The following is an 18,521-nucleotide window of genomic DNA, read 5'->3' on the forward strand; positions in this document are numbered from 1 at the left end:
TACCCCTTCTGAGCTTAATGCAAAAGTCTGACTGTTTAGGGTTCAGAATGAGGAGACTCAGACAGAAAGAAATGTCATACTTTAGTTACTGCAGTATTAACCCAGTTTTTATATTGCTATGTAAGAAAATATGGAAATTTGTTGTTACTTTTTTCTTCATATAATGAGCCTGTCATTAATCACAGGAGCTCCTAAATCCTAGCATCTTGGTAGTCACTATAGTAGGAGGTTCCTTGTCTTTGTAAATAAAGAAAGAGTTGGAATCTGGTATGCTGTCCTTTTAAAAAATAGGCTTCTTTTAAAAATCGAGGTTAAAGTCACATAACATAAAGTTAATCATTTTAGAAGGAAAAACTCAGTGGCATTTAGTACATTCACAAAGTTGTGCAACCACCACCTCTATCTACTTCCAAAATATTTCCATGTCTCCGAAAGGAAACTCCTATGCCGATTAAGCAGTTACTCTCTATCCCCACCATACCTCCCTCCAGATGTGTTGGCTCTTTTAGGAGGAGAGACTGACTGTACCTGTCAATGACAGCTTTCTCACAACTCTCCCCAAAATATTAGTTTTCATCTGTTTGACCCTCTGCTAATTCTCATTAACTTACCTAGAAGAGTCTGGTTCTGAACTGAAGTAACTCTCACCTGCTTGTTCCGAGTTTAGGTAAATTTGAACTCAGTTCTCCTCACCCAAGTGTTTATTCTTTCTTGAATCAGACCCAGCATTCCACTCTACATTCATAGAGTAGTGGCAAATTAATTTTCATAAACAAAAAACTCTCTACCTCATCTGAACAAATCCAGTTCATTTTTTAATTGAAGTATAGTTGATTTACAATATTATATTAGTTTCAGGTGTACAGCATAGTGATTCAGTCCTAATTCACCTTTATCAGGATACTCTGAGAAAAGAATATTGTTTCATACAGTATATTAGAAAATGCTAAATGTATTTATAATCGCATTCCTAGAGATAAAGGTGTTTAGAAGCGTCCTAGAACATTTAATTTTTATTCTGGAAGAGATTCGAGGTATAAAGTTCGGTTCAAATAACTGTAAAGTTATTTGTTAGTTTCCTGACAATGGATTTGTTCTATCTAGTGTCTTTTGGTTTTGGTACCTTTGAAGTATTTTGCTTATTATTTCTCATGTAGCTCTCACGGGAATGCCGAGCTGAAGTCCAGAGGATCCTACACCAGCGTGCCATGGACGTTAAGCTGGATCCTGCCCTTCAGGATAAGTGCCTGATTGATCTGGGGAAATGGTGCAGTGAAAAAACAGAGACTGGACAGGTAGGTGACAAAGCTACCTATTTATGGTGTAGTAATAATAATAATGTTCATGATTAACATTTTATATAGACTACAAACACTGTAAAATCCATCTCCATCAACTTCACAGGTGTGTGATTTGCTATATTATTCAGTGTTCTTCGTATAAGAAATCCTGAGGAAAATGTTCTCTTTGGTCTTTATAATTGTACTTTTCCTAAGCAGTTAGTTTGTTTTAATGTTATAGTTATTATGTTTTGTAATTGATTGTTTTCCCTCTTTGTGCTGCCTCTTAAAAAGCCTCGAGCCAAAGATATGGCCTGCCTCTAGCAGGTGTATTAGATTTTGTGGTAGGCATTTTGTGTACTAACTTACTACCGGCTTCATTCCACTTTCCTTAACATATTTTCTTTTTCTTTTCTCTTTTTTACTCATTTTTAATTGATTTTATCTTGCTTTTTTTTTTTTTTTCTTTTCTCATTTTTGTAAGCTACATTAGGTCCTTTTGAGGGAAGGCAGAGTATAAATATATACAGCGATACGGGAATACTGATATGCATGAATAGTATGCTTGCCCTACGACAGTCCTAGAAGAGATGTAGGAATGGAATTATTTTTTCCATTTAGTAATTGATACAATTGAGGCTCAGAGAAATGAAGGGTATTGACTTACTTACCTAGAGCTCAGGTCTAATCCTAGCCAGGCATTTGTTCCATTTTATTATAACCTCTCTGTACAGGAAAGTGTAGAGAAGGAGCAGCCCCAAGAATTAATGTGTATGCTACAGTGGTTTCTTAGGATTTTGTGCCTAGTTAAAAAAAAAAAAAGATATGTTGTTGCATTCTAGCAAATTAGGTGGGAAGGTAGCTTGTCTTTTAGATCAAGGCAGAGGAACCATGCAGTGAGGAATAGCTACTTATTTAAAGCCCCATTAATACTAGAAGGAGGCATGAAGGATTCCACTTGTACCACTCCAGAACACCCTCTGGGATTAAACTAATGAAAGTCACATGTGCAGGAATTGGATATTTTTTAAAAGCAACATGATGCCTACTCAGATCTGTTGGGCCTGGGAATATCGTTTTCAGCAGTCTGTTTCCTGGGCCTACTACAGTTCTGTCGAGTTTATTGTTAGGAAATGCCATATAGTTTAGCTTTCTGTTGCCTCTGTCTAATGAAACAAGGGATATGGTCATATGGAATCCCATGAAACAGTTTCCTTTCATACCCCCTGTAAAGTAACAGTGAGAAGGCTGCACTACATTACAGCCCATCACTGTGAAGCTAAACTTAGGAAAGGAGTCCATGAGTGGAATTTTTCCCTTAGCCATTTATCTCCTCCAAAAGTTGTATGCATTTTCCTTTAGGGTCCCCCCCTCCACACTCCCTTTCTGGGTCTTGTATAATTCCCACAATCCTTCTCCTCGCTTCCCATTCTAATTCTGAAACAGAGATTCTTGCAGAATAGTAAGTTAAACTTGATCCTTTAACAGAACCCTTTGCTGAGAAATAGCTGTTCATGTTCTTTGGGAAAGTAAGCTAATATAAAACTTAAAACCTCTAAGTCTCTAAAAGGAATAGCAATAGACTGATATTACAAGGTAACTCCAGCTCAGTTTCCAAAGCCCAGGTGAGATAGCTTTTAGATACTCAAACCCTAGTGTGCTCGCTTGTTTTGCAGTTACCCTCAGAGGATCCTTTTATGTGGGTTAGGGTTAGAATCCCAGATTTGATTTGCAGGAGCTATCAGCTCTCTACCGTGTTTCAGACCCTGAAACTGGGTCCCAACCTACTTGCCCACGAAGAGTCGTAGAATATGCCATATCTTTCACTGTGAATATTTTGTCCAATGATCATTATCAAAATGCAGGTTAGTAGGGTGTTGACAGAATGGAGTAAAGGCCTGATAAGATTTTTAGACTCTGAGGACACCTGAACATTGATTCTTGTTGCACTTATCAGTTTGGCCTTCTGGAGGATTTGCATGGCTGTTGTACCCCCTTGACCCTCTTAACCACCCTGATACATCAAATAATTATCTTTTCAAAAATCCCAGTTTGGGGACTCAAATAAAGCTCTAGCATTCTGTTCAGTGAAGTTGTTTAAAAGAAAAGAAAAGGAAGACCACTGAAAAGGAAGTGGACACTGGTATCTCATCTACCCTTGATTATTTATATAATTGACAAATGCTAAGAGAGTGCCTTTTTATTTGCAGGAGCTTGAATGCCTCCAGGATCATCTTGATGACTTGGCTGTAGAGTGCAGAGACATAGTCGGCAACCTCACCGAGTTAGAATCCGAGGTAAGCAGTTTGCAGCTCATGGAAGGAGAGTGCCCTGTCAGCAGCCTTTCTTTTCTTCTTCGTTCTTTTGTTTCGAGACTCTTGAGAGTTCAGATTCCCTGTAGAACAAAAGAAACCTTGTCAGATTCTCTGTTTGCTTTTGAAAGAAGAATATCGTGATGCTTCTTGAACCCCTTTCCTCATTTCTGTAGCTAAACACTGCATTTTAGCCCTTCGGTTTTCTTCATAAATTAGAATTATCACAGTGACGAGACCAATCTTTTTTCCCCCTTTAAGAAAAGATAACAGCCATACTTCAAATCCCTTAATCACATTCAAGAATAGTCCAAGCATTCCTATTCTGTCATCCTTAGCTCTTTCAATTAGGTCATTTGGTAATGTTTTTTTGTTTTGTTTTTTAAACTAATTTATTTATTTATTTATTTTTGGCTGCATTGGGTCTTCTTTGCTGCGTGTGGGCTTTCTCTAATTGAGGCGAGCAGGGGCTACTCTTGGTTGTGGTGCGCAGGCTTCACATTGTGGTGGCTTCTCTTGTTGTGGAGCACGGGCTCTAGGCGTGCAGGCTCAGTAGTTGTAGCTCGCGGTCTCTGGAGCACAGGCTCAGTAGTTGTGGCTCACGGGCTTAGTTGCTCCGCGGCATGGATTGAACCCGTGTTCCCTCCCATTGGCAGGCAGATTCTTAACCACCGTGCCACCAGGGAAGTCCCCATTTGGTAATGTTTGTGTGTCCACTGAAATAAAATAAAAGCCTGGAATTTGCAGTTAAACATGGAAGATTGAATATTATTCCATGTTTATCCCTGTTCCATCCTAAAACTCACTAAAGTACAAAAAATGAGATTAAAAAGAAACCTCATAAGCATAGGCATACTATTCGAAATACAGAGAGTATTGGGGGGGGGGCAGTTAAAATGTGAGAATTGTCTTGTAGGGCCAGAAATCAGGGAAACAGGGAATAGCTATTTTTTTTATAAGCCTTTTAGAGCTATTTAAGTTGTCAAAATTGGCAATACATAAAATTACATTTCTTAGGGTCTCTTTTTTCTTTCTATTTTTCAAAAATGCATTGCCTTCTTTTATCTTGTGTCACCTCATGTCTCATTCTCATTGTCCTTGAGGGCTGATGAGGATGTTCTGGGGTGTGTAACTCTTTAAAGGAGGATGTTGTTTCAGCAGCTGATGCTGCACAGCAGTTACTCTGCTTGAAGGCAGTTGGCGTGTGTTCCCGAGAGGTAGTAGTTTGTCGTCTGGTTCGAGGACAGGATGATAGATGTCAGTTACTCCTGTTTTCATTTTGAACTGCTTAGCTTTGGGGAAAAATTCCAAAGGCTTTACATACTCTAATATTATTTTTATGTTTATTTTTTTATTTTATTTTATTTATTTTTTGTTGGGGTAGAGTTAATATTATTATTATTATTATTATTATTTTTAGACGGAGAAGGGAGGGAGACTGTGGGTTAAGTCCTCTTATAGACTTTTTTTAAAAAATTATTTATTTATTTATGGCTGTGTTGGGTCTTCGTTTCTGTGCGCGGGCCTCTCATTATTGCGGCCTCTCTTGTTGCGGAGCACAGGCTCCAGACGCGCAGGCTCAGTAGTTGTGGCTCACGGGCCTAGTTGCTCCGCGGCATGTGGGATCCTCCCAGACCAGGGCTCGAACCCATGTCCCCTGCATTGGCAGGCAGATTCTCAACCACTGCGCCACCAGGGAAGCCCCCTCTAATATTATTTTTAAATGTTTTTTTCTCCCCACAGTTCTTACTTCTATCTTCTCTCTTGCTCAAGCACGAGGGGAATCTGCCTCTAGAAAACTTGCCTTTCAAAGTATAATGAAGGAGCGTTAGAGGAGTAGCATAGAACTGCTGTTCTGTCTGTGCTGGGGCCATCTAACCGAAATACTGGAATAGTTTCCAAATGTACATATTGGATTATTTACCCATCAGATGATGCTGATTCAGAGAAAGAAACTGCTCCTCCCCCACCCCTGGCTCTTTCTAAAGCAGAATTACTGATATTTTAATCTTCTGCAGGATATTCAAATAGAAGCCTTGCTGATGAGAGCCTGCGAGCCCATAATTCAGAACTTTTGCCACGTAAGTGATGTCTAGAGGAACAAGGGTTAGAAACAGAACCAATTTCACTGGGGCTCTGGCCCCCACGTGTATTGAACTCATCTCTGTCTTCAGCTCACATTGCTCCTAAGTGATAACCAACTTTCACCAGTTAAAGTTGAAAATGTAAACATCAAGAGGGGCCACCATCCTGGGAAACCTTATTTGCTTACCCCGCATAGGTGACCAGATCGTTGGTTAACAGCACTTGCTGAGATGCCCTTTGTAAGGAAAGAGGGGAGGGGGAAGCCCCATTAGTAGGGCTGAATTGCTTCTGATACATACAGCTGGGATTTGTTAACAATAATGTGGTTTCCCCTTCCAGCTCTCTCCTTGTACCTGATGTTGAGGGAATTCCGTTACTTTATTACTTTTAGTCACTTACTGAACTACCTAAATTGTGGGAGTGAAACACACCCAGGAACCATAAGGATCTGACAATCAGCAGACAATGTTAGATGTTATCCCTAAAGCCAGCTGCCAGCATCATATAAGGAAAAGAGTTAAAAGACCTGCACAGTACATGTTCTTGTTGGAGCTTCACGCAGGGAGGGCAACTTGCTACGTAAATTGTATTCCCCTGAGTGTTGATCCTTTGTAATGTCTCAGACTTATTTTGACATAATTTGTGATGTGTCTTATTTGTAAAGGCTCTAGAATCAATCTCGTTTGCATTTTTTTTATGGGCTGGGGTGCAGGCTTTGTTCACTGATGGTTACAAATGAAGTGTAAATGTGCACTACCTTCCCCAGGATGTAGCAGATAACCAGATAGACTCTGGAGACTTGATGGAGTGTCTCATACAGAACAAACACCAGAAGGATATGAATGAGAAGTGCGCCATTGGAGTCACCCACTTCCAGCTGGTCAGTAACACCTGGCACATCCTTCTTGTCTTGACTGCTTGGATGGTTACTGAATCCCTTCCTCTTTCAGAACATCAGAGCACCTCTTCTGTGAAAAATCATTTTTTCCAAATATCTGTTCAGTGCAGCAGCCCAAATGTGTATCAGTACACTAGAATCTAAGCCTTTTTTTCTTTTAAATCATACTACCCAGGTCTGGCATTTGAATAAGAAGGTTAGACCATAGTCTTCATAGTTACCACATGTCTAAAGGAAGTATTTCTGATAAAGCAAGCACTTCCTTCCTAGAAGGGTGAAATCCAGTCATCTATGTAAAATTGACCTCTTCTTGGGGCACCTAGCCTCCCTGACTGCCTTCCCCAAATGGTACTGAGGGCCTCTGGACTGTGGGCACTGGGAGACAGGGGGGGACCGACAAATCCTGCCCTTGTCGACTTGTTTACATTCTTGTGAAAGAAAGATGCAAAAATACATTTACAAATAAATATAGAGTTTCAGGTGAGCCTGTGAGGAAAAATAAAGCAGTGTAAGGCCTGCAGGGTGATGGAGAAAAGGGACTTGAGAAGGAGGTATTTGAATAGAAGCGTCAAGAAAAGTGAGGGAGCAAACCATGGGAAGATCTGGGGGAAGAGTCACAGCCTGTGTGTGACTCGAAGCTGGCGTGCCCAGAGCAAAAGATGCCGTGGGGAGCTTAGCAGGTCATGAAGTCAGAGAGACAGAGTTGCGCAGGCCTGGAAAGCTAGCCGCTGCAAACGGTATATGAACACACTTACACCCAGCGCTGCTGATTAGACCTTGTCACAGAGCTTCTGATTTTCTTTTTCATCATCTTTTTTAGGTGCAGATGAAGGATTTTCGGTTCTCTTACAAGTTTAAAATGGCCTGCAAAGAGGACGTGTTGAAACTTTGTCCCAACATAAAGAAGAAGTACGTAGCTTTTAACTGATTCATTCTGCTTCCCTAAAGTCCCTCTTAGCTACTGAATGAGTATCCAAGATGTCAGGTGGCCTGGTGCTATCTGACAGGATTAGCCCTGCAGGCCTCCTGCACCCTCCTTTGGTAGTATGGACAAACACTTGGATTGTCTAGATATATCCTCTTCATAGCAGCCTAGAGCCACACCTGGTGGTGGTAGTTCTGATATGGAGAGCCTATGTCCTAAAGGAGCATTTTTAATTTTTCCAGATTCAGGCTATCTAACTGATGAAGCACATACAGATTGTGTACTTAGAGGAGCACCTTGCAGTGTGAATATGAGGTTAACTGATTTCCTCGGAACATCATTCTATCGATGTTCCTCAGAACATCATTCCATCGGAACAGGCAGAATGCTTCCTTGCCTTCCGTCTTCAGGGAAGCAGCAGAGGCTTTCACTGAGTTAGAGATGTAGTAAAGAACAAAAGCTGTATTCATTTAAGAATTAGGTGTTAATGAGGAGAGTGATGAGCTTTTATAGCATGGCTGCCCAAATTCTTCCATGCTGCTCTTTGCAAAGGTGCATTTCTAGAACACACTTCCCCTCATATAAACCAAGTTCCTGTGTTTGCTTAGATTTCTGTACTTTTCAGGAATGATTTTCTCAGTATATCAAAGACACTGCCCAGAGTTAAGAGTAGAGTAGCATTCCTCTCTGGTCACATGTTTTCATCAAAACCAGTGTTGAACTGTCCTTGCACACATGTCCCCTCTCTGGCCTCCCCACCAGCCAGGAATGTTGTCAGCATCTGAGCTGTGGCCCAACTTTTGTGACATATACAGACAAATGGCTGGTTTTAGCTCTCTGAAAACACAGTGAGGCTTACAGGAATGGCATTCAAAAACATGGTAAAGGGGTTCCTGGGTTCTGGGGGGATGGTGTGGCCCCTGCCCCAGCCCAGTTCTCGGCCATCTGCCTTTGTGCGGCTCCAGCCAGTCTCAGGCCTCTTCTTTCCTTGGCAGGGTGGACGTGGTGATCTGCCTAAGCACCACCGTGCGCAACGACACTCTCCAGGAAGCCAAGGAACACAGGGTGTCCCTGAAGTGCCGCAAGCAGCTGCGGGTGGAGGAGCTGGAGATGGTAACGCCGCAGAGCACAACCTCTGGTCCAGAAACCACAGGGCAGGGCTTAGAGAGTTAGGTGAAGGGTGAAGGCAAACTGAAAGATTTTAGCCACAAGCGTGATGGTTAAGACTTGGAGCTGCGTGCTAAAATTTTACCATAGGACAGCTTCTTGTTTCCCTTTTTTTCAATGATAAAGTATTTTTTTACCACACATAACTGGAAGTCCAGCTGTAAGACAAGCTGTAAGCATGTGATGTAGTCATTGCATCAGTAATGTCCTCGAGGATCGAGGGTCTCTCCCTCTCCAGTCTGCTGCCTTGGACACCAGCTTCATTGTTATGGCTGGTTTCCCTCATGGCCGCACAATGGCTGCCTGCAACAACTGGGCCACCTGTTGCAATATTCCTCTCCAGCAGGAAAATAGAAACAAGGGAAAACTGCCCCCAGCACGAAATAAAGGTCCCTCTCCTCAATTTGATTGTGTCAGTTTGAGATCTGTGCCCCATCCCCCATCAGGGGATGTGCTCACTGATGAGCTTACTGATAAGGTGAGGTGGATGTTGGGAAGCCACCCACAGTGTGCACTATGAGAGGACACTTCTTTTCACTGTACTTTTGAGGATAAGCCCAAGCCACATTAAGACAGCTAAAAATATATTTTAATATGTTTTGTATTGTGAATCATACTTACTTCACCTCAGTCTAAGCAAAAACTAGTAATGGACACCAGGTATTATTAATATCCCCAAAGTTGCAGTACCAGATTTTCACATACGGAGGTAGTGATTCTGTGATAATTATGTTAAGTGGAACTGGCCTAAAGATACTTCTATAATAGAAACTTTGGGTCTTCAGATTTGAACCTGGCTCTTTCAGTAAAATAATAATAATAATAAAAGTAGAGTCCTACATCTGTATAATGGTTTTAGCTTTCAAAGTGGTTTCCACATCATACTATCTTATTTCATCGCACAGCAGTCCTGTGAAGGGGTCAGAGTAGATGGTAGCATTTCATTTTGGAAACAAAGGCCAAGGCCTTGTAGCTAGGTAGTGGCAGAACTGAAACCCAATCCTACTTCTCCGTTTACTGCAGTGACCACACTGCTGCCCTTGGCTGTGTAGAAGTTATGGCCACCAGACAAGATCCAATCAACAAATAAATATGTAGAACATTTGATCTCTCCAGCTTAGAGTAAGCTCACTTTTCCATGCTGGTTCCCCCTCATACAGACAGAGGACATCCGTCTGGAACCAGATCTGTATGAAGCCTGCAAGAGTGACATCAAGAACCACTGTTCCACTGTGCAATATGGCAATGCTCAGGTAACTTTTTGTTTTTATTTTTTAATTGTAAAGGTAATGTGAAGGTACCTTTTTAATAATTAATTCTGTGCTGGTGAGATAGGCCCCATCACATCCTATCCAGCCTGATCATCCCTTCTTAAGCTACACCAGGCTGCTTTTCCCAAACAGACTACTTTTGCTCACCTTCATTCCTCTTTGTCACCTATTCTCTTCCCTCTTTCAGGTTACCTTGTCCTCCCTGGCCTTGTCTGCCTAGTAAACTCCTAATTATCCTTCAAATGCCTCCTCCTCCCTGTAGCTTTCCCAACACTCTGCACCTCCAAAATTAATTATTCCCTCACATGATCCCATTGCACAGAAGTTCTTAACTAGAGGTCACATAAGAACCATCATGGGAGGTTTTTTTCCCTTAATTCACAGAACAGGACCCTACCCAGAATCATCAGAAATGAAATGCAATCAAGTGTGTTTTTGTTTTTATTTTTAATGTTCTTCCATTGACTCATCTACCTCTTCTAGTTCAGGGCATTGCCAGGTGCTTTAGCCTTTGAGATATGGCTTTGTTGTCCTCTAGTATCTGCTGTTGGTGATGCAAAGTCTGATGTCAATCTGATTCTCATTTCTGTGTAGTTAATCTACCTCTTGAGTTTTCTCTTTATCTTTAATGATCTGTAATTTCACTGTGATATAATTAGATATGGTTTTTGTTTTCATTATCCTGGTTGGCTCATTCAGTCTCAGAATTCATGTCTTACTTCAGTTCTAGGAAATTCTCAAACCTTTGAAATATTGCCTTCCTTTTCCTTCCTTCTGGAACTCCTGTTAGACATTTGGAACATCTGAATCTGTCCTCCATGCCTCTCACTTTTTCTTTTATGCTTTTCATTTCTTCATCTCTCTGTACTACACTGAGGTAATTTTTCAGTTCTGTTTCCCAGCTTCATAATTTATCCTTTAGCACTTTCCATTCTGCTCTTTAGAGAGACTACCAGTTGGGTTTTATTTTTCATTTCTTTTTTTTTTTTTTTCCTCATATAGTGTATGTATTTTATTAGAGAGCATTCCCAATTCCTTCCACCCATCTCTTGTGACATTGCTGTTATTCATTTTTTATGCATATGCTATGATCACCCAGTACATTGTTATTAGGCAGTTACCAGATCAATTAAGAATAAGAAAAATAAATCATTTTTTTCACTTTTTTCCTTCTCTAATGCTCTTCCTTTCTTTATGTAGATCCAAGGTTTTGACCTATATATTTTCCCTTCTGCCCAAAGAACTTCTTTTTTAACATTTTTTTTTTACAAGGTGCATGTATGTGCAATGAATTCCCTGTTTTTGTTTGTGTGAGAAAGTCTATCTTCATTTTTGAAGAACAGTTTTGCTGAATATAGAATTCTAGGTTGCTGGATATAGAATTCTAGGTTGCTGGATTTTTTTTTCTTTCAGTACTTTAAATATTTCACTGCACACTGTTTTCTGCATAGTTTCTGATGAGAGGTCCACTGTAATTCTTGCATCTGTATATTAGTTTCGTAGAGCTGCCAAATTACCACAAACTGGGTGCCTTAAAACAAATTTATTATTTCACAGTTCTGGAGGCCTGAAGTCTGAAATCAAGGTATTGGCAAGACTGCTTTCTTTCCTAAGGCTCCAGGGCAGAATGCTTCCTTGCTTTTTCCATCTTCTGGTGGTTCCAGTCCTTGACTTGGGGCTGCATGATTCCAGTCTCTGCCTCCATCTTCTCATGACCTTCTCCTCTGTGTCTCTCCTTTGTGTATTATTTATATTTTCTTATTCTTATAAACTTATAAAGGCATTTACATTAGATTTAGGGCCCATCCAGATAACTCAGGATGATCTCATTTTGAGATTCCTCACTTAATTGCTTTTGCAAAGAATTTTTTTCCCAAATATTCACATTCACGGCTTCGGGTTTAGGACTTATACATATCTTTTGGGGAACCAAAATTCAATCTACTAAAATCTCTTTCTCTATAGATAAGGTGTTTTTCCCCTCATATTATCATTTATTTAGGTTTTCTTATTGGTTTATATCTGCAATGATTTTTAGTTTTTGGTGTACAGTTTTTCTACATCTTTTGTCAGATTGATCCCTATGTACTTTATATTTTCTGATGCTATTTAATCTTGTAGTTGATTTCTAATCTCACAGTGTTGTGGTCAGAAAAAATGCTTGATATGATTTCAGTTTTCTTAAATTTACCGAGGCTTGCTTTATGGCCCCGCATGTGGTCTATCCTGAAGAATGTTCCATGTGCACTTGAAAAGAATGTGCATTCTGCTCCTTTGGATGGAATGCTCTATAAATATAAGTTAAGTTCATCTGGTCTGATGTGTCATTTAAGGCCTATGTTTCCTTATTGATTTTCTGTCTGTCCATTGATGTAAGTGCGGTGTTAAAGTACCCCACTATTATTGTGTTACTGTTGATTTGTTCTTTTAAGGCTATTAGCGTTTGCCTTATAGATTGAGGTACTCCTATATTGGGTGCATATATATTTACAATTGTTATATCTTCTTGGAGTGATCCCTTGATCATCACGTAGTGTCCTTCTTTGTCTCTTGTAATAGTCTTTAAAGTCTATTTTGTCTGATATGAGTATTGCTACTCCAGCTTTCTTTTGATTTCCATTTGCATGGAGTACCTTTTTCCATACCCTCACTTTCAGTCTGTATGTGTCCCTAGATCTGAAGTGGGTCTCTTATAGATGGCATATATATATGGGTCTTGTTTTTGTATCCATTCAGCCAGTCTATGTCTTTTGGTTGGAGCATTTAATCCATTTACATTTAAGGTAATTACCGATATGTATGTTCTTATTGCCATTTTGTTAATTGTTTTGGATTAGTTTTTGTAGGTTTTTTTGCTTCCCTTCCTCTTTTGTTCTCTTCTCTCGTGATTTGATGACTGTCTTTAGTGTTGTGTTTGGATTCCTTTTTCTTCTTTGTGTGTATATCTATTGTAGATTTTTGGTTTGTGGTTACCATGAGAGTTTGATATAGCAGTCTATATATATACACAAGATTGCTTTAAGTCGCTCGTCTCTTAATTTCCAATGCATTTCTAATATCCTGCATTTGTACTCTCCTCTTCTCACGACTGCTGGTTTTGATACCGTATTTGTGGTTGATTTCCTACCTTTACTGTATGTTTGCCTTTACTGGTGAGCTTTCCCATTCGTATTTTCCTTGTTTCTAGTTGTGGCCTTTTCTTTTCTGCCTAGAGAAGTTCCTTTAGCATTTGTTGTAAAACTGGTTTGGTGGTGAATTCTCTTAGCTTTTGCTTATCCAGAAAGCTTTTGATTTCTCCATCAAATCTGAACGAGAGCCTTGTTGGGTAGAGTATTCTTGGTTGTATGTTTTTCCTTTTCATCACTTTAAATATATCATGCCAGTCTCTTCTGGCCTGCAGAATTTCTGCTGAAAAATCAGCTGATAACCTTTGGATTAGTTGGGAATGGGAATTCTCTTGTATGTTATTTGTTGCTTTTCCCTTCTTGCTTTTAATATTTCCTGCTTGTCTTTAATTTTTGTCAGTTTGATTAATATGTGTCTCAGTGTGTTCCTCCTTGGGTTTATCCTGCCTGGAATTCTCTGCATTTCCTGGACTTGGGTGACTGTTTCCTTTCCCATGTTAGGGACGTTTTCAGCTATCATCTTTTCAAATATTTTCTCAGGCCCTTTCTCTCTCTCTTCTCCTTCTGGGACCCTTATAATGCAAATGTTGGTGCATTTAATGTTGTCCCAGAGGTCTCTTAAACTCTCATTTCTTTTCATTTTTTTTTTTTTAATTCTGTTCTGCAGCAGTGATTTCCACCATTCTGTCTTCCAGCTCACTTATCTGTTCTTCTGCCTCATTTATTCTGCTACTGATTCCTTCTGGTGTATTTTCATTCCAGTTATTATATTGTTCATCTCTGTTTGTTTCTTCTTTATATCTTCTAGCTCTTTGTTAAACATTTCTTGTATCTTCTCAGTCTGTAACTCCATTGTTTTTCCGAGATCTTGGATCATCTTTACTATCATTACTCTGAATGTTCTTTTCAGGTAGATTGCCTAGCTCCACGTTACTTAGTTGTTCTTCTGGGGTCTAATCTTTTTTCCTTCGTCTGGAACATATTCCTCTGCCATCTCATCTTGTCAAACTTTCTGTGTTTGTGGTCCCAGAGGCTTCAGGATTGTAGTTCCTCTTGCTTCTGGCATCTGCCTCCTGGTGGGTGAGGCTGGGTTAAGAGGCTTGTGCAGGTTTCCTGGTGAGCAGGGCCGTCTCAGTGGGGTGTGTTTAGAGGTGGCTGTGGGCTCAGGAAGACTTTAAGCAGCCTGTCTGTTGATGGGTGGGGCTGTGTTCCTGCCCCATTGGTTGTTTGGCCTGAGGCGTCCCAGCACTGGATCCTAAGGGCTGTTGGGTGGGGGCCATGTCTTGGTGTCAAAATGGTGGCCTCCGGGACAGCTCACGCCAATGAGTACTGCTCAGTATCTCCGCCACCAATGTCCTTGTCCCTGCAGTGAGCCACAGCTACCCCCTGCCTCTCTAGGAGACCCTCCAAGTCCAGCAAGTAGGTCTGGCCCAGGCTCCTATGAAGTCACTGCTTTTTCCCCTGGGTCCTAGTGCACACAAGACCTTGTGTGCGCCCTCCAATAGTGGAGTTTCTGTTTCCCCCAGTCCCGTGGCATTCCTGCGATCAAGCCCTGCTGGCCTTCAAAGCCAAATGTCTGCGTGCTCCTCCTCCCGATGCCAGACCCCCAGGCTGGGGAGCCTGAGGTGGGGCTCAGAACTCTCACTCCTATGGGAGAACCTCTGTGATACACTTATTTTCCAGTTTGTGGGTCGCCCACCCAGTGGGTATAGGGTTTGATTGTATCATTAATGCGCCCCTCCTACCATCTCACTGTGGCTTGTCTTTGGAAGTAGAATGTCTTTTTGGTAGGTTCCAGTCTTTTTTGATGGTTGTTCAGCAGTTAGTTGTGATTTTGGTGTTTTTGCGAGTGGAGGTGAGCTCAGGTCCTTCTACACCACCATCGTGTCCCCTTCACTTATTTTTCATTTGTAACATCTCTAATTGGTTCTTCTCATAACTACCTGTTCTTGATTCTTGTTTACTATTTTCTTCTCTGTTGTTCTGAAGATATTAAATATACATTTGATTGCTCTGTTGCCTTTTCCCCTCAGTTTTGAGGCCTTGATTTATTTTGTTTATCATCTTTCTTACGTTATTAATGTTCCTTAACTGCAGTTGACCCTTGAACAGCATGGGGTTAGGAGTGCTGCACGTCCACATCGTTAAAAACCTGTGTATAGTGTCAGCCCTCCATATATGTTGGGCCCTCCCTATCTGAAGTTCCACATCCACAGATTCAACCAGTCACAGATCGTGTAGTACTGTAGTGTTTACTATTGAAAAAAATTCTCATATAAGTGGACCTGCATAGTTCAAACCCTTGTCATTGAAGGGTCAAATGTATTTGGTGATTCTTGGTTGTGCCTTGAGGATTTCATAGAAGTCTCATGACTACATGCTACAGCCCTAGCTACTGCAGCTTCCCATCTGCTTTCCTTCTTTTTTTTTTTTTTTTTAATTAATTTATTTATTTATTTTGGCTGTGCTGGGTCTTCGTTTCTGTGAGAGGGCTTTCTCTAGTTGCGGCGAGCGGGGGCCACTCTTCATTGCAGTGCACGGGCCTCTCACTATCACGGCCTCTCTTGTTGCGGAGCACAGGCTCCAGACGCGCAGGCTCAGTAGTTGTGGCTCACGGGCCTAGTTGCTCCGCGGCATGTGGGATCTTCCCAGACCAGGGCTCGAACCCGTGTCCCCTGCATCGGCAGGCAGATTCTCAACCACTGCGCCACCAGGGAAGCCCCTGCTTTCTTTCTTTATCTTTTTTTTATAGTAGCTAAAAGTTTGTTGTAGGGAAGGGGAGGTTTTAGGATACACCTAATTCACTATCTTAAAATCTATCCCATGGCACTTTATTCTTTTATGTTAACTCACTCATCTTTTTTATTGTAGTTGTTTGTTTATTTAACTTTGCCCTGTGAGACTATATAGTCTTCAAAGGTCAGGATTGAGTCTAATTCATAGCTGGCATCTAATGCTCTGTTCTCATGTGGTAAATGGTGAGCTGAACTGAACTTCCTGGCTTGTGCTTACTGTCGAGTCAGGGTTATTGCTCCAGGGAAAGGCAGAGAGCCTGATGTATGCTCCAAAAGGAATCTTGACAAGGAGTAGCCCTGGAAGGAAGAAGAAACCAGGAATCTTGAGAGGGTTTCCTTCCCCTTAGACTCCAGTACAACCTGCTCTTTATATAGCCTGCTCTAATTTTTATACATTTGGTTTGCTATTAGCCCTGGGGTTGTAAATCTATAAATATAATTCTCCTTTGTGAGGAAATCCTGATTCCTATTACCTAGGAATTAGAAATGAAAGGTACCTGTATAGAAAAGTGAGAATGTACTAAGAACTTAATGCTTCAGTCAGAAAACATGGATTATCAATACCTGATCCACCTCTTAACTTGCCCGTAACTGCTACGCCCTAGATTATTGAATGTCTGAAAGAAAACAAGAAGCAGCTGAGCACCCGTTGCCACCAGAAAGTCTTTAAGCTGCAGGAGACAGAGATGATGGACCCAGAACTAGACTATACACTCATGAGAGTCTGCAAGCAGATGATAAAGGTAAGGGACCCAAAACCAAGGGTTGAGCACAGGGTAAGTCAACGTAACAAAAACACAAACTTCTTTAAATTTCAGAGAAAATCCATATAATCTCTCAATGTCAACCTGTTTTATACAGCTACGGCTGTGGTTCTCGAAGTCTGGTCCCTAGACCTGCAGCGTCAGCACCACCTGGGAACTTAAAAAGTCTCTGGCCCCACCCCGATCTCTGAGTCAAGCTCTGGGAGTGGCGCCTTCTGTTTTCACAAGCCCCTGGGGGTTCCAATGAAGCTCAAGTTTCAGAACCACTAAGCTAAGACAGCTAACCTCACTTTGACCTCAGGAACAAGTAAATAGATGTCCATTAAATATGTGATTGGTTTTGAGCGCGGTTGGTGGTAGGTATACTGAGGAAGCCACTATCAAATGTCCTGATCGTCCATCTATCACCATCAAAGGCTTTTTTTGTTCTACAGGTTGTTTTGCTTCATTTACTTCTCCAATAAATGCCCCCTGCAGCAGGGCTGACTGGAGAACCTGGATGTCAGTTCCTGGATCTGTCCACACGTACAAAGAGATTAAACTTAAAGTGCTAACCCCTTATTTCAGCTTCCCTTTAAAATAAAATGATACTCCTCACCCTATCAATAAACTCCAAAGAGAATTGTGAAAGTTAGAAGTCTCTTTAGCTGGGTCTGGAAGAATTGAGTCCTCTGTAAAAGTGGAAATGTTAGGCTCTGATTTGAGGGAGGTTTGTAAGATTTTGATGACTTCTATAAAATTCAGTCAGCAATCCATGTCCCCATATTAAGATAACAGTGGACTATATAATTAATAGGCTGTGGATTAGCAGATAGAGATGGAGTTTATCACTAGTCCAAAATGAATCTCTGATTTCAAGGACACTAACAAGTGTACAGGGGCTGGCCCCACAGGATTTGGTAGGATTATAGCCCCTCTGGTTAAAGGGTGAACCAGATAGGTCCTTCCCCCACATCCCTGTTCACACTGGTTGCTGGGTAATTCCTAAATTTCCCATTGGGATTGGGTAGATGTGGCTTGAGGGCTATGTGGTCACCTGGTACAATGTTACGTTCATGCATAAACAGTATGTAAGCTTACGAGAGGCCGTGTAATGTAGCATAGCCATGTAAGTAGGGGATCCATCCTATCCAAAATAGGAAACAGGTAGGAGAAAGAAATGTGAGAAACATAGTAGAGAATAGATAAAGGGGAACTTGAGGCTGGGTGACTATTCAGGCTTACCATTTCTTGTCCCAAGTGATACCTTTAGGTTCTGTCATAAGCTCCCCAAAAGATGTAAGAGTGATAAATATGGTGTTAATTGCCATATATGGGTAACTACTTTTATAAAACTTTGTTTCTTTGCAGAGATTCTGTCCAGAAGCGGATTCCAAAACTATGTTGCAATGCTTGAAGCAAAATAAGAACAGTGAATTGATGGATCCCAAATGCAAACAGATGATAACCAAGCGCCAGATCACCCAGAACACTGGTAACATTTTGGCACGGCTTTCCTGGTCCTGCTGGGTATGGCTTGAAAGGAATTGAGTGGGCATATACTTGCCTAATTAAACTAAAGGTGCTTTGTTGCTCTTGAATGTTAAGGAAAGAGTCTGGATGTAATGAGCAAAGTGACTTGCTTCTTCCTTGAAGAGCATCTAGAAGAACAGAATGAAAGTCATGGGAAAGAGGAGGCTGAAAACATAGGAAACTTGCCTTTGAAGGGTGTACAAAACGAATTAGGGCTAAAGTTCGTTGAAAAGTCTAGAAATTTAGTAAAACTTCACACATGTGGCAGGAGAATATATATGGGTAATCTGTTTTAGAACAGAGAAATTTAATCTCTGAGTTGCAAGACCTTGTAACTTAGTGGTCAAGTTGAGTTGGATATTCTGTTCTGAGAATTTTCAAAAATAT

At 41.0% G+C, this 18,521-nt stretch overlaps 1 protein-coding gene across 2 annotated transcripts in view; it reads left to right on the forward strand.

Moving 5' to 3' along the window:
• GLG1 (golgi glycoprotein 1) overlaps nt 1-18,521 on the forward strand; it is a 152,666-nt gene that overhangs the window by 123,459 nt on the left and 10,686 nt on the right. For both annotated transcript variants that reach the window (XM_068529176.1, XM_068529175.1), the window contains exons 12-20: nt 1,158-1,295; nt 3,491-3,577; nt 5,611-5,673; nt 6,444-6,557; nt 7,396-7,484; nt 8,496-8,613; nt 9,828-9,920; nt 16,464-16,601; nt 17,973-18,096. In XM_068529176.1, the coding sequence (XP_068385277.1) occupies nt 1,158-1,295; nt 3,491-3,577; nt 5,611-5,673; nt 6,444-6,557; nt 7,396-7,484; nt 8,496-8,613; nt 9,828-9,920; nt 16,464-16,601; nt 17,973-18,096 (964 nt within the window). The remainder of the gene's footprint in view (nt 1-1,157; nt 1,296-3,490; nt 3,578-5,610; nt 5,674-6,443; nt 6,558-7,395; nt 7,485-8,495; nt 8,614-9,827; nt 9,921-16,463; nt 16,602-17,972; nt 18,097-18,521) is intronic.

This window comes from Eschrichtius robustus, chromosome 19 (assembly GCF_028021215.1).
Source record: "Eschrichtius robustus isolate mEscRob2 chromosome 19, mEscRob2.pri, whole genome shotgun sequence".
Classification (NCBI taxonomy): Eukaryota; Metazoa; Chordata; class Mammalia; order Artiodactyla; family Eschrichtiidae; genus Eschrichtius; species Eschrichtius robustus.